At 35.8% G+C, this 26,199-nt stretch overlaps 1 protein-coding gene across 3 annotated transcripts in view; it reads right to left on the reverse strand.

Moving 5' to 3' along the window:
• Positions 1-26,199, reverse strand: part of MYO6 (myosin VI) — a 119,173-nt gene that overhangs the window by 22,555 nt on the left and 70,419 nt on the right. For all 3 annotated transcript variants that reach the window (XM_082047896.1, XM_082047895.1, XM_082047897.1), the window contains 16 exons: positions 23,423-23,580; positions 22,497-22,588; positions 21,956-22,028; positions 19,443-19,570; positions 18,311-18,406; positions 16,121-16,294; positions 12,446-12,484; positions 10,924-11,017; positions 8,843-8,973; positions 8,570-8,647; positions 7,527-7,656; positions 6,756-6,846; positions 5,397-5,547; positions 3,841-4,049; positions 3,396-3,474; positions 1,246-1,406 (listed from right to left, as the gene is read on the reverse strand). In XM_082047896.1, coding sequence (XP_081904022.1) covers positions 1,246-1,406; positions 3,396-3,474; positions 3,841-4,049; positions 5,397-5,547; positions 6,756-6,846; positions 7,527-7,656; positions 8,570-8,647; positions 8,843-8,973; positions 10,924-11,017; positions 12,446-12,484; positions 16,121-16,294; positions 18,311-18,406; positions 19,443-19,570; positions 21,956-22,028; positions 22,497-22,588; positions 23,423-23,580 — 1,884 coding nt within the window. The remainder of the gene's footprint in view (positions 1-1,245; positions 1,407-3,395; positions 3,475-3,840; positions 4,050-5,396; positions 5,548-6,755; positions 6,847-7,526; positions 7,657-8,569; positions 8,648-8,842; positions 8,974-10,923; positions 11,018-12,445; positions 12,485-16,120; positions 16,295-18,310; positions 18,407-19,442; positions 19,571-21,955; positions 22,029-22,496; positions 22,589-23,422; positions 23,581-26,199) is intronic.

Raw genomic sequence — 26,199 nt, forward strand, 5'->3', positions numbered from 1 at the left:
GAAAAGAGACTTCATTCTCCTCCTGCTAGCTACACAGCTGAGAGAAACTGGAAGTTTTAACTATCAGGATGGTTAGTTCATCATCCATTCCAGGATTACACAAAGAAGACAAATACCAGGACCACCCATGAGCTTTCATATTTAAGAGACATTTGCCAGGTGGCAACAGCAGAGTGACTTTGGGTTACCTTCAAACTATTGCACCAATATCCAAATAGGGAAAGTATAAAAATCTCCAGAATGCTGTTTGTGAAACACTTGGACATCCAACTGAGCATGTTAAAGTCTCATCTGAGAAAATATGGCAGCTATTATATAACTGAGGGCAAAACCACAATAATTTTAGTGGGAGTATCTAAAAATCAGTATTGTACATGACAAAAAAGAAAAGGTTAGCTATCTCACGTAAGCATATAGGTATCAAAAAAAAAAAGTATACATCTATGTAAATTTGAGTAGCAAAGAGAACACATCTGGGAGCTTGAAATTCCATGGAAACAGTTAGGATTTTCTTACACCCCTTCTTCCAACAAGAAATAGAGTAGACTAGCACTAATGATGTCACCACTGACACGATCATAGGTGCCTTTATGTAATTTGACAAATAAGTACCATTTTTACTGGAACCGAAGAGATTCTGCTTTTCAGGCAGTGTGGATCTGTGTACCAAAAGCCAAGCACTTCTTGTGACACATCAAAAAGTTCGAACAAAACAAACCAGAAATGTTTAAGACAACATTTAATGTTCAAACCCATCTATGTCCAATATATTAATTCCACATTAAAAAAAGCCTTACCAGTCAGTCCACAGAAATAACTACTATTTCTGCATTCGAAGAGGGCTTTTTGTTAAAGAAGACACAGGCAAATTCACACTACACTACTGGAACCACCAAGTACCGGAAAGGGTACTTTATTACTACTTATCACTGAAGAAATTCCATTCACTAGTTTAAATGAGTCATAGAAATAGTAATTTAAATTAGTTGCCATCCTTGCCAGAAATCAAAAAGAGAAAGAGACCTGAATGCAGCAAGACACAAAATGGTCAGTGTCTTTAAGGAAAAGCAATCTATTTCTAATAAATTTCACAAGTTAATTTGAAAAATATTCCAATACACTGACTTAAAGGGTCCATTTAAATAACAGAAAAATACATAAAACCAACAAGAGCATAGTCCTCTCAAAGGAATCAGGATAGGAAGAAGAAAAAACAAAGATAAATTTAAATACTTAAGGCCATACCTGCGCAATCCTACATCAAGTTGGGCTTCATCACTGATGAGTTCTGCCTCACTCTGGGCAATTCTCATTGCAAGTTCACGATCACGACGTTCCTGTTCAAGAACTGCTTGGTGCTGGGTTTCCTCTTCTCGTTCTCTAGCTAGCTGAGCCTCAATTTCAGCCTGTTTTATAAAAACACACCTTTAACCTCATCCAGTCAAAACCAAAATGCTAAAAAAGCAAATGATTAGAAAATAGTAGTATATTTATAGCTTTCGAAACATGCAATATTTACAGAACTGAAAAAGTAACAGCATCAGTATTTAGTTTGACCCAAGGAAAACAAAACAACTACAGATTGCATCTTGGTTTTCATATACTTTATCAAACCAAAGTGGTGTCCATCACTTGTATTACCTATTCAAACTGAAGTGCCAATCAGTTATTCCTTATTTTAAAAGTACATGAAGCTTTTTGTTAACTATTACGAAAATTAGATTTGAAAGTTTTTAGAATCATTAAAACTCAGATGGTAGAGAGCAATACGATTATTCCTCCACAGCCCTAACACAATACTCCACGCTTGGCATTAGAGGACTTTGCTATAGGTATTGCTCTGCATATAAGGTCTGTGGTTCATTTTGAAAAGGGAGTGAGACAAACACTGGAATCCTCTGTGGACGTGTCTTTGAATTAAAGCAAATAGTAAAATTCCCACTTACTGCAATGCAGAAGCAATACAGATACATTGCCTCTGCAGAGCAAAACTGTAATTCTAGTTCCATCATTATTTAACAAAGAGTCTTGCACACACAGTAAGTAAAATGTGACCATCCAATTTCTACTTCTGAAAATCCCATATGCCAAGTGCCTGTCTTGGTGCCCAAAAGTCAACAAAGGAGACAAAGTCACTTCCCACTCATCATCGTGAATTTGCAGCACTAAAGCAGCACAGTAAGACCAGTGACTTTACCCTATGAATCCCATTTTAGATTAGGTGATAGCAACAACCACCAGAAGGAGAGATAATGAGTAATTAACTGTATGTAGAAGTAAGAAATACCCTACTGGATTACGTATCTGCTTTGTAGCCAAATGCAGTGTTTCTAAGTAAAAGTTTAAATTACATTCTGCATTGCAGATATTCACATCTTAGAAACAAAGAAACATAAATAAAGACAATCCCTAGAGTTGCTCACAGCGCTGGCAGACCAAGTTTTTAAACCTTCTGGCAACAGTCCATCTTGCTTCCTCAGTGGACCAATTTTAATCCATTTAAACTGTCCCTGAATGGAAATTTATCCTATGAATTTCTCACAAAACACTAGGCACATCTGCAATGGTCTGCAAGCAATGATTTAGACACTAGCCAAATAGCAGCTTACCCTTCTTATGTTTAACTTCTGCAAGCTGGTAGTGCTTATTATTCTGATACAGGTGACAGACCCAATAACATAGCAAGGATTCATTTTTTATCAAAGTTAGGCTATAATTTCTGTGTTAGTTCCAGCAACTTGTTGTCAGGAACAAAGGTGAGGTGATAGAAGAGTGCATGCAGAGGCTAGAAGGATAAGCAGTGCTAGGCTAACTCCAGGGATAATAAGATACAGAAGAAAAAATCTGCCTCTTATTAATCATGGATAGGGCTTAAGAGAGTGTGTAAACATCAGTGACCACTGCCCTGCACTTGCTATAACTGCCTCTACACAGAAGGTTTTTCTCTGAGTCTGCTCTCCCAGGTTACCCAGGTGATCTCCAACACAACAGGAAAACAGGAGTGTAGGGGCCAAACACACCTCAGAGTGAGAATTCACGATGGGATCAGCAACAAGTGTCAAGAATCAAGGGGGAGGAGTGGAGGGGTAGGGCTTGAACTGCGTGTATTTATTCTACCTGAATGTAGTCAAAGGGGCTATTAGAGACAGTTCTGTAGCCTCTTATTATTACCAATATTCTCAAAGTGTTTACAGTTAAGCTGGTACAGGACATAGTCTGAATGTGCAACACTGCTGAATGACTCCGAGATATGCATTTATAAAATGAAGCTGTTAAAACTCAGTGGGGAACGTAAGCCATGAAAAAGATTTTTAAAAACCCAACAACAACAAAAAACAACCAAAAAAAAAAACCTCCCAAAAACCCACAAAACCTACACACAGCTAAAACATTACCTGCATACGCTTTTCTTCCTCTTCCCTCTTTTTCCTTTCTTCCTCTTCCTGTTTTCTCTTTGCCTCAATCTCAGATTTCCTATTAAAAAAAAGAGGAGAAGGAATGAAAACATGTTATTACAATGCAAATGAACATGAGATATATAAGCATCTTCCATAAAATTGAATGGCAATCCAGAAGTCAGTACAGTCCTTGTGACAGGACACTACACGTAAAGTCAAGGAACCTTTCAAGTCCACCTGTATTTCCAGCTGCATCATATAATTTCTTCCATACTCTGTTCTTATCTGACAAATCACCGGAAAAGGGAACATTTTAATGCTGCATAGCACACCAGAAGTACAATGCAAGTGACTCTCTTTAAGCATAGGAGTACTAAAAACAACTTCATTAAAGTGCTTTTCCTATTTGTTTCCCATTCTGTAACAGGCATTCGAGACTCACAGACGTCTTTCTTCTTCTTCCTTCCTTCGTTGCTGTTCTTCCTCTTCACGTCTCTTTCTTTCCTTTTCCATTTCTTCCTGGATGCGTCGTAGCCTCTCTGCTTCCTCCTCTTGCTGTTTCTTCTTTTGCAGTGCACTCAGAAGTTGCTCTGAGCTTCTGACTAGAGCATCATATTCTTTCTGTATCTGTTCCCTAGTCATTATAGTGGTCTGTGAAACAAAATAAGAAGGGATTATTTTCTTCTACATTTGTACTTCCCTTCTAAAAAGTGTATATTGAAAAAATAGTAAGTGACATGAGAGAATTGAGCAGTATAATTAAATTACGTACACACTTCAGGGTGGGGAAGCTTAAGCACATCCTTCCTTTCCTTCCTAAAATCCTGGGGATCCATTACTCTCCTCTTTCATTTAAAATCATATAAAGAATCCCCGTTTTATCAATGAAAGTAAATATGGCTTTTCTTGAATGCATGCCTTCATCTTTTAAACCCTGCAGTTTTAAGCAACAGAAATTAATTCTTACCAAACTAAGGGCCTCCTATGTGCATTTTGTCTTGTGTACTTGGCTTCTACAGTGGTTATTTACAGCTCTGCCTTTTATGTCATAGCACAGAAGATTTTTGCTTACTATGCGTGCCAGTGCTTAGAAAAAATATTGCATCATGCTATGCTGTGACTAATATTTTTAAAAAGGTATTACGAATAAACAACAACTTGAAAATACTTAAAACAATAGCCTTTGTTACATGTTTTCAAATCTCACTGATAGCTCCAATTTAATTTTGCAATTCATGTTGATGTATACTAATAAAACCGTGTTACATACTGTTTGCTGACCTTTACTGAAGGTGTATCATAATGATAACCAAGTTGTCTTATTCTTATTAGAAAAGAGAACTATAAGATGACAGGTTAACTTGTCATCTTTTCAAACACGGTTTTAGATAGAAAAATCTTAATATGATACATTAGGAAAGTTATAACATTGCAAGAAACAAAAAATCAACACATCAATTTTTTTCTAACAGTAACAAATCCCAGCGTGCTTTTATTTTGTCTGTGTGCTCATGTGGTAAAAAAACTGAGAACTATAGACCCTGAATCATAATCAGCAAGCTGAATTCTCTTTACCACCAAGTCTGAAAAAACTTGTAACTGGAATATAAAACTCTTCACTCTGTGATACATGCTTCTAAGTTTCAGCCCTGATTAATTTAAAACATTGCTAAGATGCATTATTCCAATATAAAAACAACAAGCAAATTATTAACAACACTTGCCTCACAATATCAACATGAATTTTTGCTTTAAATTCTCCAGTGCCAATTTTGAAACACAATAATACTTAAGTCAGGATGTATGCACCTAGTTTCAGGATTCACTTCAGTTACATTCACATATAATTTAAACTGGATTTACCCAGTGCCTCTGAATATTAAGACCTCTATATTAAAATGTCTTTTCTGTTAAGAAAAATACATTGGCCTTCTACTTTAGATTAAGACTTTTGAAGATTCCAGTAATAAAAAACTATTTCTCTGATTATTAGCATACCTTGATTTTGGTCATTGAAGCATCAATAGAAGATTCCAGCTCCTTGACCTGCTTGCTTGTCTCTGACTTCCCCTCCTTCAGAGCACTTACTACTTCATTAAATTTATCAAGTCTCTTTTTCAGCGTACGCACTTTTATCAGGCCATCAATGCTGTGAAGGTAAGACAGTTTATTTGTATCTTAAGGTGTTTTTACAAGGTGACACTTTTAAAACTACCACTAATCACTCACTTTAAAGAGGTAGATAAGGGAGACAAGTTATACACTCTGATAAAACTCACCCCTTTTTTTGGAATTCAAATATTATCACAAGAAGTAACTAAGCAATGATGTCTTTTGCAAAAAAAAATAATTAAAACTGCTTAGCAGACAGTGACTCAAAATGGGAAAATACATTTTTATTTTCAGAATTTATGTATTGGGTTTTTTTCTTCCAATAACAAAGTATTATCCACTAGAGGATTCTGACTGAAGTGGATAAAGGTTGAGATGTGCCACTTACTCAGAGACCAATAATGGGAGTGAATCAGATAAAATTTAACTACAGAGCCGGCAATACAGTCACTAGGCTCCACAAGGGGAAAAAAAAAAAGTCAAGGGAAGAGTCCAGGAAAAGTTGGGAGTTTTTTTAAAGAAACAATACTGGAGGCCACAGGTACAAGTTATGACTCTGCAGAGACAGTCTTACTAGAAAAAAAATCACTGAAATGAGATTCAGTAGAAACGAAATTGAATCATTAAAGATGAGTACAGAACAGCTTAAAAATATAGGGACATGGTCAGAAATGCCAAGGTACAAAATGAAACATAACTATCAAAGGATGTAAAAGAAAACATTTTGTAAGAACCTTACTACTAAAGAACAGAGAGTTGGACATCTATCAAAGAACAAAATGGTGTCAGGAGAGCTTAATGACTGAAGTGGTTTTTCCATCACTATTCCATGCAGACTAACAGAATTACTTAATTTCAAGAGGAGACAAGATAGACAGAACACACAATTGTTTGCAAGATAAAAAATAAAGCGGGGCTATAAAGGAAGGTGTGAATGGGTAAAGAGAAGAATTAATGAGCTTAAATTTCATTTAGAGAGACTTAACTAAGGATTTCTAATAACTAGGCTATCACTGAAGGATTTTATGAACAAAGAGCTAAACAAACTTCTCTTAGGAAAAGTTCAGATTTAATCTATTCATCCTTGGGAAAGAGAGGAGGAACACGGCACCTCTCAAAGTGTCTTTCAGTCATACTTAGCATCACTTTAGATATATTCAGTTAAGCGTAGTAAATCTCCACTTTACATTCACACGAAAATATTATTAAAAATCCATTTTTCTCAACCAAGGAATATCCTCTTACCGTGGTTTGTGCTTTCTCTTGCAAAGCCACATACGAACAGTCTTTTGTATTTTAATGCAGGCACCGGCTCGATATTTTATCTTATTTTTCACTGTAAACACACAGAAGATACTGAGTCTTAGTGGTTTATACAATTTAACACAACTCTGTCCTACACCACTTCATTCCCACTCTGCACAGCAAATTGGGCAGGTCAAGTACTTAGAAACTACCTATCTATACTGATGGGCTCTTACGTCCCGATCAGCAGTAGTTGCTGGGGCGGGGATGTTGGTCCCGTAACACATGTTGTCGGTTGAGAGCTGAACTCCTGTTCTTCCCTGCTGATGTGGAAGTCTCTCCCCCACAAAACCCACGACAGCTCTTTATTTCTGTGCAAGTGTTTACCCAGGCTTCAGTGAGCACCCAAGCAGACTGGACATAAGACACTAGTGGTGGGCTGTATGTCCCACTTTGAAAAACCTCTGCTCTATGCCCCCCTTAACATAAAGCATTAAATAAAAAAATATCAACAACCTTGAAAGCAATTACTCAGACCTTAGTATGTAAATGTCTGCCATACATGTTTGGGTTGGAAGGGACCTTAAAGACCATCTAGTTCCAACCCCCTGCCCTGGGCAGGGACACCTTCCACTAAACTAGGTTGCTCAAAGCCCTGTCCAACCTGGCCTTGAACACCGCCAGGGATGGGGCATCAACAGCTTCTCTGGACAGCCAGTTCCACTATATTTTTAACAAATATTTTGATTTAATAAAACATTAAATACATACATTTGATCACTGAGAGAGAACACCATTGAACTTTTTTCCAACGACTGCAGATAAGCCAGCGATTCACTCGTTTAACTAGCTCTGCTAAATGATCTGGATCAGACTTCATTATCTGATCAAACTCTGCAAACTAAAATAAAAAACAAACAAAAAACTCACAATGTTTTACAAATCAGAAAAACAGAGACTGTTTGACATTATTATTTAAGAGCATGTTAGGTTAAAACCAAAATATTTTTACTGCAAACTGTATGTCATCATTATATCAGATTTCAATTAATTTAAGTGAGCAGGTACGTCTGACAGAAATGACTACCCAGGTTTTCAGTTTGGTTGTTTAACTGATGTGCAACACTTTGCATTTTGAATAATCAAATCATTTATTAATCACTAGAAATATTATTGCCAACATTTTTTTAAAATTATTTGTTTCTCTACAGCCTAAACACTTTGACCTTCTACAACTACAAGACACCTCCAATTCTGTATCTGGGGAAAAACAGAGCGCTGAAAGCACTTCTCAATTTTTAACCTTTGTATAAGAATTCAACTAAAGGCAACCTTTTCTGAAAATCCTACACTTCTGTTTTTTGGTAATTAAGACAGTAGGAACATTTTGCTGAAACTGTGATAATCTTCTTTTCTGTCACAACAGCTCCCCACTTCATCTTCTTTGCATAGTAGCAGCAATGCTCAGAATCTCAGAAAGATATTTCAGTTATAAAACGATTTCAGCAGAAAGTATTTTTTCTTTGCTCTAACTTGTTCTTTGTAATAGTTAACATAAGTCTCAAGTGACTGGTAGAACATCTGAGAATACAAACATTGCATTAGGAATATAGCAGCATCAGCGACAAGACTATGAAACTAATTAATACTGATTTTTTTCACAGAAAGTGAACAGTATTTACAAAAAACCCTGGGCAATGTTATTTAAGTTGGCCACACTTTTAGTCATGTGTTAAACAATGTCACCCTCAGAGGTCCCTGCCAACTGAAATTATTCTAAGGTTCACATTCACGAACTCCAAGAGAAACATTACCTTGCCAGGTCGAAAAAACACCTTGGTTAGCCCAAATTTGTAATCATTTTCATTCAGTCCCAAGGCTTTAAATAGTGCCTGAAACAAAGAAAACAGTTAGGATTATAATTCTGCCTCCTTCAAGAAAAACCCCAAACAACCAAAAAAAAAAAAAAAAAACCACCACACCAAACCCAAACCCAAACAAACAAAAAAGTTCCAAACCCACAAAAAATCCCCACAATACATTTTCTGTCCTGGATGATGCAGAAGAATAATTAATTTCTTTCTTACCTTGCAAAAAAGCCTAGGATCCAGTCGAGCCAATTTTTCAGGCAAGTATTTCTTGTACATATTATACAGTTCATGAAATGAAGCTCGTGAAGGGAAACCACCTTGCATCAAATCCAGAACAGACACCATTCCTAGATACATAGAATCATATGCACAGAAGTTGATACCAGTAAAATGCAAATGAAGCTGTGATTTTTATCATAACCAGGAGTTTATGATGGAAGTCTCAATGACATTGGTCAGAGACTAAACCACAAAGTTTAGCTGGGACTTGATCCAGTCTCTCATTCACAAAAAGTTAATACTGAACAAATGAGAATGGCCCATACAATTTTCTCCCTATTTGAGAGGTAAGTAACACCCACTCATGCAGAAGATCATTTTTCTTATATTTCTTCTAATTATTTTTTTCATTTCAGCAGACTTTACATTTTCACTTGGGGAAGGAGGGAGAACCCAACAGCAACAAAACAAACAAACAAAAGAAAACCCACAAAAACCCCAAACCAAACCAAAACCAACCAAATCACAAGCAGCAACAATTCCTGGTCAGGCTTTTATTTTTATCATGTCAATGATTTTTGTGATGTGGTACAGATGCAGCGCCAAATACATATGCAGTGTTAAAACATGTAGTGTACTTGCGGTACTAGGTATCAACTACTAAGATGTCATTTTAATGTCCCAAATACTGTGACTACATTTCGAGTGCAACTAGGAGGTCAGTAAAGCACAGACACAAAGTCAATAAAAGGCTCAAGTTAGTTCAAGCAGCACAGGCTGTGCCAGTTTTTGTCTGCTGCTTTACATAACCCTGTAAACAGATTTTACATAAAAGTTATTAAGTTAGCCCTTAACTTGTGGTTGCTGTCTTTAAACTTCATCTTTTGCATATTTGCTTTCAAAGGGAATTTGATTTGTTTACAGTTTCTTTTTTTTACATCTTGCTCTTTTTACATTACATATTGTACCTTTGTTTTACTAGATTAAGCTTCATTTACTGTTGCGAATATAAGCACATACAGAAGAGTCAGTTTGTAAGACTACTGTAAAACATGGCAATAGTTGCAGGAGGGGAGGTAATTTGTTATTTTTTCCTCTCTGACATGCTAAATGCTGTTAACCTGAAGAGACCTACTACTAATGATGTTAATGGAATTTTAATTGCTGAAAAGCTGTTAAGCTTTTGTGAGAGTAATATGACATGTTAAACATGGACTTGTCAAAACATCAGCTCCAGAACCCAGAAATATCTTTGACTTCAAAAAGAGAAACAAATAAGCACTATCTACTGAGAGTATTAAAATACAGAAAAGGGAAAAAAAATTGAAGTTCTTTGATGAAAAAACATGCCATGAAGAATGACAATACCAGTACTCTAATTCCAAAGCAAGCAATTCCTCCCACTGTTCAGTGGGGCACGAGCAAAACTGCTACTATTTATTCTTTAAAATAAAGCTGTAAAATTGAAACAGTGGTATGAAGAAATTTTGAAAAAGTAAAACAAGATGATTCAATTCCACCATAGTATCTACAAAACCAAAGCAAAAAGGTATGTTTCAATTATTAGATATCTCAGCTCCTATTGACCATCTCTAAATGCACATAGGATTTTCTGACACTTCAATTGCCACAGTATTTCAAAGGAATTCTATTGTTCAGGACTGAACTGCTGCCCTATTAACACTGTGGACAACACAAAGAGATGGGATTCAGCTCCAGGTCAGGAAATCTAAGTTTATGTACCAATCTATGGCTACATGGCTTTTTATATATGTAGCTGGTGCCTGAACTCATTATAATCAACGGAAAACAGTCAACAGAAATTACATGAACTCTTCTTGCTAAGAAGAGACCTTATGGATGTTCAGAAAAATTATTTCTAGGGTTCTGTTGACTAAAACAAGAGCTAAGTTACTAAGAATATAAATAATTGTTCATAAGGCATAAATAAGCTACCTTCTAGAAAGCAACAGTTCAAGCGAGGAAATATTGCTTTCATCTCACATATTTCAAACTTAGGTAAATCTATAACCCACAAAATAATAAACAGAGGGAAAAAGATCAGAGGCATACATTACCTGAACACTGAAGCTGAGACAGGATCTGTCCTCCTTCAAAATGGTGATTTGTCATCTTTAAATTAGGTTTGATACAGCGAATAAAGCTAGATCCCTATTAGCAAAGTAAGAAATTAGCAGAATTTAGACATTTTTAAACCTCCTGAAATAACAGTTAGTCATTTAAGAATTATGAGTGGAAAAAAAAAAAGATACAAAATAATAGTATTCTAATAGAAAAATGCTGACATTCTTTTTATCTTGTATATCAGTTTCGCACTCTAGCCCTTGTATTGATGTAACTGATCTCAATGCTCAAGCTATTAATTGGATCCTCTAACTTTGGCCTTTTCACTCAACTGTCCTTCTTAACATTAGTACAAACTAATTATGATTTAGAAGTCTGAATTCTACTAGCCTCATCTTCCACAGTCATATCACCTAAATGTCTCAGTCCTCCAGAGTTCACATCAATGAGCAAGCTACCAGGTTCCTGACACTGGAATCATGCCAGATGAACTCAACCTTTCTTTCTTCTAACTTTTACAGTTTCTTCTGGCTCATAGCTTTGCTCCCCCTTCCCCTATGTTGTTCCAGTCTGCTCCCCTCTTATCGCCATGTGTGCTGTCTCTACAGTTTCAAACCACTGCTTTGTCTGAGCACTTCACATTCATTAAGGATGACATTTTTGCAAAACACCAGACAGTTATTCAGACCTTCCTACAACAGGTGGGAGTGAGAAAACATAATATTACTCCTAGTTTGCAGTGCCTTCTCTCTTTTTCCAGAACAGAGTGAGAGAGATCTGCCAAGGGAGCAATATACTAACAACACGCCCTCAGTCATGGGTTAGCTGAAGTGCAAGCCTGGCACATACTTTCATCCAGAACTGGATCTCAGTTCCAGGGTGTTCTGTGTGAAAGAGAACATCCTTCTTTCAGACCAGCCTCATGAGTGCAGTAAAATCTTTATTTTGGCTACACTGCAGCACCTGCCCCATTTGTTTCCCACATTTTTCCTTCTGATATCTAGAATCGGTTAGAATATGAAGGTAAGAAAAACAAGAATGTGTCCTTACAAATACAAGTTCTAAAAAAAGCTGGTATGTTGAACTACATAAGAGAATTTCAGAAAATCTCAAATTGCATCAGCTAAATTAGCAAATACTCATTAGAGGAATCAGGTTCTTTGACCACCTGTGCATTTACAGCCTATCACAAAAGTGATATAAACCATTTTAAAGGCTTTACGGAATCTGAAAACAGAAATTAATAATAATGATCCACCTTACTTCTAAAACCATATCTAAATCATCTAAATCTTCTGCAAATTAGTCATCATGATAACCAGTGGGTAAGGGGGTAAGGGTTTTTTTTAAAGTAACTCAACAATCATCACTTGCACAGCAAGCCATTTTGGAAGTGCCATATAACTGCAAACTCTAAAGCAATTATTTATCATATTTATTGTAATCATATTGTTGAGATAATCAATTATGACTTACATCAGAAAACTAGGAACCTGCATCTGTATATATACTTACAGTGCTGTGAAGCTTCTCAAGAAGCAAATTTAACTGAGTCTGTAAAAGAAAACAGATATTTAAGAGTCTCACCATGACAACTACAGAAACATACACACAGAATAGTGGTATAGCATTACTGCATGCATGATTATTGTTAGTAAATCAAACAGAACTGATAAATCAAATGTTCACAAATTTTAACAGACAAAATCATGCAAGTGTGCATGAATGGTCCTAAGGAAATAGCTTGTGTTTAATTGCACAACAGCACTGTATGGATTAGTTACTTACTACAACATAGTTATCAAAAAAATGCAAGTCCATTTGGGAAAATAAATGAAATAATGGCTACGTAATAAAATGATAAAGAAAATGAGACTGATCAGTGTATTCTTTTTTAATTATTGCTGAAAATCCATCAAAGCCCAAATTTAATCTATAACAAGCATGTATTTGTATACTAAATTTTTAACATATTTCTTGGGGTTTTTCTGAAGATAAGTTAACATTTCAGTGAATGAACCTGCATAATCTATTTTTAATTCCAAATTTCCAAATTTTTAATTCTCTGTTGATGAGAACAGACTATAATTTTAAAATCATATTTACTGAGGCTGGATTTAAACACACAGTGATGAGAAAAGACCACAGTCCTATGATTATATGGAGGCAAGTCTACAGGATCACCAGAGACTTAGTGCTATGAGGAAGAACGAGGTACAGTTGCTACTGAATGTAATTGGTAGGGACTTCAAATATTCCAGAACCACCTGAGGAAAACAGTTACACTTTCACTTTACAGATGTGTCTGTTTTACCACATAGATCAGTGCTGCGCCAGCCTTTCTAGTTTACTAGCAAGCATTAAGCATACAGGCTGAAGTAAGACAAAATCCTGTATGTCCTAACATATTCCTCAAAACTGAAAGGAACTGACTTTTCACTGATTTTTTTGAATCAGATTTTTTCAGTTACCTTGAATCCAAGAAACCAGATTTGTATGGGCAATATGTGTCACCTGCAGATGCCAGTTGTCCTTCCAGTGGATACTTTTTTTTTAACTAATCATGGATATGGTTAGAAAGAGAGAAGGAATGCCACAAGAGGCATGACAAACACTAATAACCTCCTGCTCAGTTCCCATTTACACATACCCTTTACATCTACTTGAATATAATCTTTAGGTTTTCTTGAGTTAGAAATGCTTAATTTTGGAGGGGACAGCCTAATTTTCATCAATAAAGTAAGTTTCCACTAGAGGCAAAACACCCCTTCCTTATAGTTTGTGATTTGACAAGAAATAAGCCAGATAAATTTCACTAAGGAAATGATCCTATGAATAAAACATGTTGCTAAAACTACTGCTCTCTGAATTATGACAATTTAATCCATCATTACTGTATTAAGGTAAAATTATCCCAAAGATTCTTGAGTAGATCTGGTGAACTAAGTAATCATTATTTCCTCCACTGGTTTATGTGAAAAAAAATTTAATTACTTATAAGGAAGGGTTGTGTGAAGGACCTTATAAAGAGAAGTCCCTACACCACAATTTAATAATTGATGTAATAAGAAGAATTTGAGACTGACTTACACACCGAAGCACTAAGAATTACTATTCTTAAAGAGACAAAATTTCTACTAAGATAACAGAACTTATTTTGATGTCATCTGAAGTGAAATTTTCAAGGCTATTAGTGTTCATCAGCAGCACATGTTGTGTCTGGGAAAGTAACACTAAATGAATTACTGAAAGTAACACGTACATTCAAAATGCCATGAAACTTGAAAACACTGAAAGAATTATAGATTAATGGGCCAGATCCAAAGAGGACTTTGGTGTTCACCTCTGCACCTAGAACATAACTAAAGCCCAAAAGGCAATCCAAAAAGTTCCCCACTCAATTGCTGCTTAACTTAAAAAATGCCTCCTCTTTACTTCGGCCCTCCTTGGGCAATGGTATCATTCACATGTCCCCATCCACTGGATGTGAGGTGCTGAATCAAAGAGGAATTGAGAACCCAGGTGGAAGAAAGTGGAAATTATCTCAAAGATAGAACAGTTGGTTTCATTTGTAAAATGCAGTTATAAAAACAAGGGATCCTAGCTTCACCTGCAACAGACTCATGGTTGCAGGTGATTGCTGAGCAGATTACTTATCTGTATGTAATTTGATTTTTCAGTCTGCCTTGTGATCATGCTCTTTATACTAAACCAATGCTACAGTTTAATTTTACAACCTTTATATAACAAGAAGGAGGAGGAAATAATTGTCAGATCAAAACTCAAGAGAGCAGGCTGCCCAATGCCCAGTTAAATACTCAAACCACTATCTTACAAGTCAGCCTCTGCCTAATACTCTTCCTGGCCCCATCAAAATTTTATTTCTGGCTACATAAGAACCCATCTCCAGAAGGGCATAAGGAGAATCCCCTTTGCCAGACTGACCGATAGCTTTGTGCTACGGGAAATACAGTAGATGTAAAACACTGAATAGGACCTGAGGCAGAATACTGTTGCTATACAAAAAGCAAGTGCTGCTACCATATCCTTCCTGTTCTTTAGCCTCTGCATTTTTAGAGAACAGTTCTAAACACCAGTCACAAGATACGATTACAGAAGAAGGAATTTATCCTGCAGTGCTGATTCAGCACTTAACCTTGACATGGAGCAGAGATGCAGAAACTCTTCTGCTATTGGCAGCATCCCACTCTACAATAAGGTTTTTCATTGTCTAAGATACCTGCTTTCCCCAGGGACTGCATGAGGAGTCTAGTTAGGAACATGATGTGGAGTTTTAGGTGCCCTAGGTAAGGCAGCATACCAAAAATGTTGCAGCACTTGACTTGAAAGGCATGCAAATCCTTCATTGGATCTGGCCCAGATGCGTTGAGAAGAGCTCTTGCTGAAACTGCAGCAGCTCTACCAACAATAAATCCATGAGAGTGAAAAATTTACCTGCAGCCCACGGTTGTGCCTGCTTTTCATCTCTTAATTCCCCTATAGTTCTCTTTCTAGCCATCCTGAGCTGGAATAGTCCAGCTAAAATAAAACTGTTGAATGAGAAAAGGATGCAGAAAACATTTGGAGAAGACAAGGTTTGAAGGTCAGCTTTACAAGAAGCAGAAGAAAGGAGAAAATGAGGAGAAGCATCAGATTCAGGTATTGAGAAAGCAAACACTCAGCGCAATTAACATCTTTCTGTGAGAGCCATGACTATATATTCTAGAAGAGGAAAAACAGTGGTTAGGTTAGGTATTGAATTTTGAGAATGGTGAGCTGTAGCTAATTGATACATCTTCTAGAATGCGCAATGAGGACCAGATGGAAGAACACTTTTCATCATATTTAGAACCCCTAAAGTCCACAGAATCCAAACTTTAAAGATTTGAAACATTTTGAGTAATGTCTTTGAGTAATGTCCATATTTTGCAAAATTCTGACTTTAAAATTACTGTATAATCTCTGTAAGGACTATTATGAAACATCTTTTTTGACAGAGATGCATAGCACATAGCTTGAATATAGTGGTTTCTTATAATTTGATAGAAAAAAATATCTATTTAAAACTATTTTCTTTGTATGAATCTCAAGTTACCACTAGTTCTCCCAACCTTAGGTTCTACTTATTTCAGATAACTTAAAAGTGGCATCTATTACAGGAAGATAAGATTGTTTTCTGCATCATGTTACCTTGAATTTGTTTCCCACACTGATGAAATTAAGTTTCCCAGCTTTTTGTTTGGGATCCTTGTTGTTGTTAGTGTTAGATTCAAACAGCTGTCGAACAAACTTGTCCTTGGATTCACATATAAGAGATTCAAGGGACATGTGCAAAGCATCATTGTTTTTTTCCACAAATTGCATCTGAAAAGATAACCCAAAAAATAACAGTACAGTACAGTTATACTGCCCCAGTTACTTAAGTCTTAAAAAAAATTAAACAATGCTATATACTTAAATAAGAAATCGGCAAGAATACGTGGGGTAAATATTCATACATTATTTCAAACAACTTTTCAACTGGACACACAAAACATTAAAGACAGAGAAAAGATCTTAAATTTGAAGGATGCTGGAATCATGAAACCCAAGGTAAGGTTTAGTGCCTTTTAAGAGATTCATTGTGTTTTTGTCAATGATTATCCTCCTTCTTTCCATTTCTAGCACTTAGCACATCATTACTTGGGAGTTCTGAGAAGCTTAATTCTTCACTTGCTTGTAATATCACTTAAGATCTGTTGTGAAATGGGAGTTAACAAGCACACTTTAATTGGTGCATCTACAGAGTTTGGAAAATGAAATTAAAAATGGTTATTTTAGTAGTACTATGACTGCATAAGAACAGTTGATTTAATAAAAGATATTGTCCCTTCCTACAAACATTACCTCTCTGGTTTATTTAAACTGGCTCACTAACTTTTACAAGTTAAGAACAACTGAAATTCAGAGATCAGGACACTAGTATCCAGTCACACACTAACAAAATTCTCTATTGCTTTTGGTGCAACTTTAACAGTGACTTTGATGTTTATGAACAGAAGAGATCAAGACTAATTCAAAGAAAATATTAATTTGCCAGATATCCCGTAAGGGGATTTAATGGTGATGAGAATCAAAAGACAAACACAGTCCTCCAAAATTCCCCTGGACTACGAAAACACAAGACTGGAATATGAATGCAGCCAGATGAGTGTTCTCAACACAAATCAGGTTGTGAGAACTGCCACAAGTGAGTAAGGAAGAGAAGCATGTAACACGTGAGGTATAAGGCAGTTACAGTCCAAAAGTTTTAAGGCCCAAGCTAAGCAAGTCCCTCTGAGAGAGGGCATAAATTAAGTCAGGCACATTAGCATACCTTCTGGGCCAAAACTACGTCATATCTGACTAGCTTTGACAGCAGAACTTATACACTCATCTCCGGCACCTCTGTTCCTGAAAACACCCTGAAATATTATTAATGTATCGTTATGAAGTACATAGTTAAACATACAGCACTTGGAACAAAGGTGTTCCAACTTTATTTATTGTTTTGGTATTGACTCACTCAATGACCTCAGAAAAAAAAGGTAGGTAACTCACAGACTTCAATTTTCTTATTTGTAAAATGAGCTACAGAATGTGCCTACTTCAAAACAGCACAGCAATCATTATCATTCCTGGAGTATTTTGAAGTAATTAAGAACAAGCCCTTAAAGCACACATTTTCAAATGCCAAAAAGAAGAAAAAAATCTTTGGAATTAGCTTCCCTCTTACACACTGGATTTACAGACCAGAACAAAAAGCATTATAGATCTTGTGTTTATCCTACACTCTTTATTTAAAAAAAATACATTTTAAATAGTGGCTTTACATGCTTCGAAATTTTTGTACTATGAATAAAAAAAAGTACAAGTGTTTTGTATTCTTATATGAATGACTCTTGCCAGTAGAAACGGAAAACAAAAAGCATAAAATGTGATTTTTAATATAACATGAACAGTGATTGCATATGAGGATAAACATGCTCCTGAAAAAACTGCTCTTCAGTCTAACACTACTTTTAGATCATGTAGTGCATTCCTCTCCCCAGGATGCAAACATCTCTTGATGTAAGATTTGCAGCAGAACATCAATCAACCTATTTAATATTGACACCATTATCTATAAACTTGTAATAAACTCTTACACAAAATATGTCACTAAAACAGTCCGTAATCTGAGAAGTTTAAAGAAACTGTCAATCCTGTCACACATTCCCAAAATTAGTTTCAAAGCTAAGCCAAATCAACTTCTGAATGTCTCTTCTGATGAAAGAAAATTGTATTTAACCTATATACACTGAAAAATATAAAGGTACTACAAAGCATAACAAAAAAATAGTTTTGCATAAGTAAAATTACCGTCTCATAGCATACTGCTCCTGCAAAATGTCGGATAATAAAGCCTTCATCATCTCTGATATTTCTGTGAACGGCCAGTTTAGACTTTCTAGGAATCTGGAATTAAAAAGTTGAGTTACAAAGAAGAATAAAAGAAATAGACTGAATAGTGAGAAAAAGTTTATTCTTAGAACATCATCATGATTCAGCCAGGAGCACTACGTGTTAAAAATGACATTTCCTGCAGTACAATTTTGGTGAACACTACCACTCCTGTCCAAATCCAAGATATTCCAAAAACCTATTTTCACTCTCCTTCACATCTTTAGATACCTCACATTCAAGATAAAAGTAATCAGGATTGCTAACACCTACTAGTTGATTTTCTTTTTGCCTTAAATCAACAGTTTCTACACCATTCATTCCACAGCCTTGTCATATGAATCTGAATACATAGAAACTTAAAATACGTTTTCAGATGGTATATTTTAAAACACAAACCACCTAGCTGATTGTACATACACTGACAAGTGGAAACTTAAAAAAAGGTAAATGGATGACAATTTTACTTGGCCCTTGCTTGCATTTTTTCACCAGGAAGATTTTTTTTCCTTTTTTTTTTTTTTCCCCAACAGAAGTGATGTACATAAATTGCAATAATTTCCATTAATCTTCCACAGAGTGCTCTATGTTAAAGAATTATCAACAACAAAAATATTTTCCTTGTGTGTTCCCTATTTCTGGATATATTTTCCTATATCTCTGAAGTGCTGGCTAGACACTCCGTGTGAGATAAGGTATTCTCCAATGCAAGCAGCTTTTGAAAGGAACAACAAACCAGCTCATATGATATGAAATAAACTAAATTAAAATGTGGTTTTATTTCCTTCTCATGCATTACATGTTAACAAACTTCAAACATGAATGAAGAATATGGCTTTACTTTCAGCAGGATATGAGAATTGCTGGAAGACTTAAGTAAACTTTTCAACAAATGCAATAACCAAACTTGTCTCTAACAAAATAAAATGGATTGTGCAGACTGGTGTGGTATGAGATTTCTTAGGAAAGGTTTTCATTAAATCGAAGTGTTGCTATCAACTATTCCAAGAACTGTTTATTAAAACAAGACAGACAGTAAAAATAAACCTACAGAGAGTCTGAAATGGTCCTTGTGTTTTTGGTGCACAACTGAAGTAAAATGCTGGTCGCTTGGTTGGGGAAGACGATTTTCTTCATCCAAAATATCCAATATGCCTATTAATTTTGCTTCAATCAAATCTATTAATAAAACAAAATATGTTTACAAAAATGGAATATATATATATAACATCATAACAGAACTGAACTTTAGAAGTTTAAAACACTACTGATCTGATTCTGTATAACAATATCTAGGGAAAACTGTTAACACAAAATACAAAAAGTCACTGCAAGTTAATTCTGCATATCTGAATTGTTGATTTAATTGATAACCTATACATACTAAGTCCTAAATCTAACACAAGGAATACAAAGGAAAAAAGATCAGGCATGGATTGTATGATTTTTACTCTGGGTCTCAAGTTGATTTTAGTCATCCAGTTCTCAAAAGCTGCCTAAGTGTTTCTGTAGTATGACCATAGGTTTTTATGGAATAATTGCTTATGTTGTTGGGGAATTTTTAAGCTTTTTATCCATGTTTCACCACATGTCAAAACTAAAAGCAAGAAAAAGCACATACTTCCATTCTCAACAGGATCCAGGAAGAAAAATGAGATGCATTTGATTTAAGAAAGGAAGATCAGATTTGAGCATGCAGTGGTGGTTTCACAACTTTTACAAGTCTATTGCTTTGAGCTTTCACATACATATACAAAATCCCTCAAAAGCTGACACAGAAATTCATGCTCTTGAAACAACTAGTCACAAGAATTTTTCAGCTTTTAAAACTTTCTTATATTATCCGTGAAGCTGTTCTTGCAAAAGGAATTTTTACTACCCACCCCCCCCACCATGGAAAGGAAGAAATGACTAATGCTTGTACTCCAGCAATGCATCTGAACTCTTACCACAGACTGTAAACAGTATGAGGCTATATATATAAAGCATAAAAGAGAGCCCTGAACCAAAGAATTTGTGCTTATAAAATCTAAGTAAGCTGATTTAGCTACAGAGCTGACTACCATTCCATCAAAGCATTCTAATGCCCATGTCAACATAATATCCCTCTCTTTTGTGATGGTCATTATTTCTACATGTTCACAGCTGTCACTGGCCTGGTCCAACACTTTAAACAAAACCAAATTTTCACAGAAAACAACATTATTTTTCTCACTCCAAAAGGCACTACAAAATCCTTTTCTCCTGACTATGCAAGAACACAAAAAAAGCCATATATGCTGTAGTATAACTAAGCAGTAATTTCATTAATTTACTTAAGAATAACTTATACAATGAAGAAATTTGTCAAATCTGTGACGGTGTGTCGTATGTTGGTTGGAAAAGGGGACACGACTGAGGGGACTCCTACTTCCATCCTTGAGGAAGCTGCCCCCACCTTTTCTATGGTAGGAAAAGGAAACAACTTGGCAACAATCTCTACAATCTGACCCATTTTCTCACTATGAATCAGACAGAGACCTCTTGTTCCAACAGGCACCAGGGAACCCTTTTTGATCTTGAGATATATTAAAAAAAAAATGCACTGAGGGGGAAGCAACCCCTTTTATAGAAACATGACAGTCTCTAAACTGTAACATTTTTGGGAGCAGGCTCAGGCGCATATACACATTATGAAACACATTACTAAATCACTAGGAGAATTAAGATTCATAGAAGTCACTGTTTTCCTGTTGCTATGCTTTTGTTCCCTCCTCTAAACACCTCCCTGTTGCTTTTCCACAAGGTGGCTGAGAGATTTGCTTGACAGTAGTTTTTTTTAGTTAAGTCAGAGGTAGTGACTGTACAGTCCTATCTGACAAAGTGAAAACTTCATCAGAGCTACAAAAACTCAGAAAAAAACAGACATCTTGCAACAGATGTTAAATTCTGCCACTCTGAATCCTTTGCTCACCCAGGACTGACTAGTTACTACAAGAAAATCCCTGTAAATGCAAAAGCAAGGTGAACCAATACACCAATTTAGAGAACACAAGTAGAACACAGAGACACAAAAAAAAAGGGGATGGAGGGAAAACAAACAAAAAAAAGCCCAACAACATCTTAAGGCTCTGGTAAATTAGTATGGGGAAAGCTGAAAGCAGCAGTACCATCTACAGCCTGTTGCCTAGAGTTCATTTTGTTTCTTTGCTCATTGGCTCAATAAAGGTGGGGAGAATGCAACAGGACTTCTTTCATTCAGGGAATATTTTTCCCCAGGCATCCTCACACCCTTCTTGACTTCATTTACCCTGTTTAGGTGTTCTAATTAGTCTTCTAGAAAAATGCACAAGAAATTCACAAGCTCCAGCTACAGTCATGACACACTGTAGCACAACAGGGCTCTATTACCAACCAAAACTGGAATGTGATCTTAGGCTGGAAGAATTCACAAGGTTGCAACAGTCACTAACAGTATAAAATTACTAGTGCTATACATATTTTACCTCTTTTGCTTGAAGGTTGCTGGGTTTTTTTTTCCCAGGACACTAAGGAATAGCATGACATTTCAAGAGGTACACATACCTATACAGTCCTGGTTATCTACATAGCGCACTTCATTAACCCCCAGGCCTTCTTTTTGGTAAAGTTCTTGTTCCTAACAAATAAATAAATAAATAAATGTAATGGAAAAGACAGAACACCACTCACCATGTATTTTAACCCATCAAAACAGGGTTTTTTTAATAAACATGAAGACATTTGTAAATATTGCATGAATCAACACACATTTTAGAAGTTCTTTCCACAGCTCAATGTATTCCAACTTCACCTCCTTAATGATAAGCCCATGCAATTAGATATTCTAATTAGTTATGAGATATTGCCCAGTATCTAGATGCTTGATTTTAATGAGTGGTAAAAAAGAAGAAAAAAAAAGATTGCTGGTTTTCAAAAAGCCATATTCTTTTCTGGCACAACCAGATGTCACACAGTAGGAAACCAGTTTGACAAGTGACTTTTTTTTAATCTAAGTATAATGTGCAAACTTATGGAAAGAATGCGACTTCAAGTATCTCTTTACTAAAAAAATAAATCCTCAAATATAATATTAAATACAACATACCTCTTTCAGAATTCTTTCATTAAAAAACTGTTGCAGTTTTTCATTACAGTAGTTAATACAGAATTGTTCAAAACTGTTGTGTTCAAAGTATTCTGAAAAACAGAAGTTAAACGTCTATGACAAACCCATGTTCCAAGAATGTATATTATATTACATAGTAAATAAGAGAAGCTTCCCAGTGCTAATATTTAAAGATGTGTTCAGATCCATATCTGTTTCAGTAAAATGAAAGCTTTTACAGATTTTCAAGCTGCACATAAGTCAGATACAAAACTACTGCAGCAGAGAATATTTCTAGGACAAATAACAGACAGTTATAATCTGGCAGCAAACCAAAGCAAGATGCTACCATACAGTGAAACTGTACCAACACATCCTCATGCACCCATGTTATAACAGGCTGGCACAGGATATCGTAGCTCTAAAGACCTGAAAACCAAAGTTTCCCTTTTTCACTGTTCTTGGACCACCTTAGCACACCAGAAAACAAGCCCCAGTCTGAATCTCAGTGAGCCAAACAGGACAAAAGCTTTATGGGAACCATCAACCTCCACCGCTTCCAAGGGGTAACCAGGAGCCCAAAGTCCAACTCTGTAGCAGAACTATCTGTGTTAATTCAGAGACTGCATCTGCTTGTCTGTGATGCAGTGATCTTCTCAGGGCTGAATGGGAAAACAGCATGCATATGCAATACCTTTCCTGCTTTTATTGAGTGGCCACAGTAAGATTCCACTCCAAATTTTTTAGTCTTTCAAAAACTGTGTCTATGCAGATACTACAGGAATCTGAAACCATTATAACTATGTTTAGTTTCACACTAACACTTGATAGTGTTTTTAGGTCATCAGGGAAAGCTCTAGACCTCCTCTACATTCTTGTATCTCATGAAAATGAGGCTTTATTACTTCTTTTTTAAGTATACTTACCAAAACCAGCTATATCTAGAACTCCAATGAAGAAAGAAGAAGTCTCAAATGGGAAACACTGGTTTACCCTGTTCACTACATGGTCAAACAGATGACTATACACTGTTTTAGCCAAGGCATCACGAGCATTGTTTGCTTGTTCCACTTTCAATGGTACCCTAAAAAACAAAAATACAGATTTTATTTTTCAGACTTCCTTACTCTGAAATACTGAGATTAGACCCTAAACTTAAAAAAGAGCCTTTTCAATTATTCTCAATTAGGACATAATAAAACCCTGAGCTCTAGGCCCAGATAGGAAAAAATGTCACTAAGTTAGACTAACTATCCTACCTGTAAAAAGAAAGAATAATGTTTCATTATCCTCCAAAGAAGTGAGATGCAGATGTTTTCTTACTCATTTATTAGATAACTAGAAACTATATTGATAATTGCCAGAGAAAGATATTTAAAATATATACATTCCCATCTCAAAAAAGAAAAAAAAAAAAAAACACAACTATTTATTTATGAGCTGTCTAATTACAATAAAGCCTATAGTTCAGTTTTGCTCTGAAATCTTTATCCCTATGGATTCATAAGGACTATATTAATTGGTTCATTCGTAGCAAAAGTACAAAAAAGCATAGATAAAGGAGCGTGTTCTCATGGTGAAAGATGCAATCCCAAAATAAGGATTCTTTTAAACACTGGCCTTTGAAGAGATGTGAATTCTCCCTCCCTTATTTATAAATCTTTACTCTGCATTGTGACTATTTATTACAAGTCCATATCCCAGTTTAGCAGTTAAAAATAAATAAACAAACAAACAAAAGCCCAACAAAACCCCCACGAGTCGCAACTTCAGAGCCTATGAAATGTATGACAAAACTGTGGCAATGGCAGGCAAATGTAATTACATATCTAGCTATACATATAATAATATATACTTAGCTATTTCACAAAGTCAGTATGACAGTGACATGCTTAGAATGCCTATATATTTTCAAACCACATTTAACCACCTAGTTTCCTGGATAAATACATTCTACTTTTTTTTTTTTTTTTTTAACAGCTTTCAGATTAACAGGTGAGAGTACTGAAACTAAAAATGTTACATTGTACACAGTTGAGGAAACACCTTTAGAAGTCCTCAGAATAAGCCAATTCATACAAGAATAAAGCCTTAAGGAAGTGCTTACAAAATTATGTGAGAGAAGCACGAAAAATGAACTTTTGACTTTATGGTATGATTACAAATTGCACTTAGATCCTAATTATGTTGCCAAATAATTCAAAAGCAAAAGTCCCACCAATCTAAACAGAATCTGACTGCCAAGGATCAAAACTCCATGGATTTTTACTTCTCAATAAAAAATTTAAAGGGGAAAAAAAATACAATACTTGACCAGACAGCATCAAAATTCCATGCATGGAAAAAAGCCCTACAATTTAGAACAACTACAGGTACACAAAGGCTTTGCACAAAACTGACATACAGATACATCAAATGTTAAAGTAAATCAAAATAAGAGATTTTTAGGGAAAGATCGTTTGCTAACCAAACTACTAAAATTTGCAGAGAGGAACAGAGAGAAGTAATGTCAAGATTTTTATCACATCAAGCTTTATTTGTCATGAATAATACAGGACGATGGCTGTATGCCAAAAGCTCTTATGCTTTTCCTAAATATCTCAATCAGTTTGCTTAATAAAATAAATCACTTCTCCCCATATAACTCACTGTATTACTTCTCCCTATATACCTTGCCTCTCATATCCTTGGTCCACCAATGCTACAATACAATTAGTAATAACCAAAGGATAGACTGTGCAGCTAAGGTGGTGGACAGCCAGTTATGGAACTTCTCAAATATGCAGTAAATCAGCGTTTAAAAAAACCTCTTATCTGAACTGTTCAAGTAAGCCCTGTGAACAAGGTTCAAGATGTCACCACTGCAGAACTGCTCTGTCGCCCTCTCCAGGTAGCTTTCTGTACACAGGAGCACAAAGAACTGGTCAGAAAAGGAAAACTTAATGCTACACAGCTGACCCATATTGCATCATTTCCTTGACCTCCCACGATTCACAAGCACTACACTAACTCAAATTTATTCTTTCTGTATTTTTTCAGGGATGCTATTTCTAATGCAGAAACGTGAGAACGATGTAGATCACTTTCCATTGTGACTGGTAAGTCAGGGAACCAGAGACTCCGTTCACTACGGACACATGCAGCTACATTACATTAGATAGTAATTAGCTTTAACACACAATCTTGTCTTCCACTAAGTATCTCCTGACTTATCTTAAGGTAATGAGCACTGACAGAAATCTTATCTTATAAATAGAAGGAAGGTACCTTTACATTCCATTCTGATACGTTTAAGAGATCAGAATACTAATTCCCACATGTCAGCTGCAGGCCTATTACATAATACAATACAGCAAAATAATTTATGCTTTCAATTTATTTTTTTTAAACAACACGGCAGTCATGCTTGTAGAGCATGTATTTATAAAATTGCCCTGTTCTTCAAAAATAACGAATTCTGCCATTATGGAGTAGAAAACCTTATTGTTATTTTAAATTTCTTAGTATGCAGCAGAAAAACATGGAAAGAAAAATGTAACCCTGCAATGCATTTGCACAGCTGAAAGTACAGAACCACAAAACAGCGCTGAAATTACACTGAGCCAGGAAATCCAGACGAGCCCTATTACAGAACTGACATTCAGAATGAGTGACTTCCTTCCTGTGAACCAGCTTCCCCTCAGCTCCTCCTTTCCTCTGATCT

This window comes from Streptopelia decaocto (genome assembly GCF_964273445.1).
Source record: "Streptopelia decaocto genome assembly, chromosome: 3".
Classification (NCBI taxonomy): Eukaryota; Metazoa; Chordata; class Aves; order Columbiformes; family Columbidae; genus Streptopelia; species Streptopelia decaocto.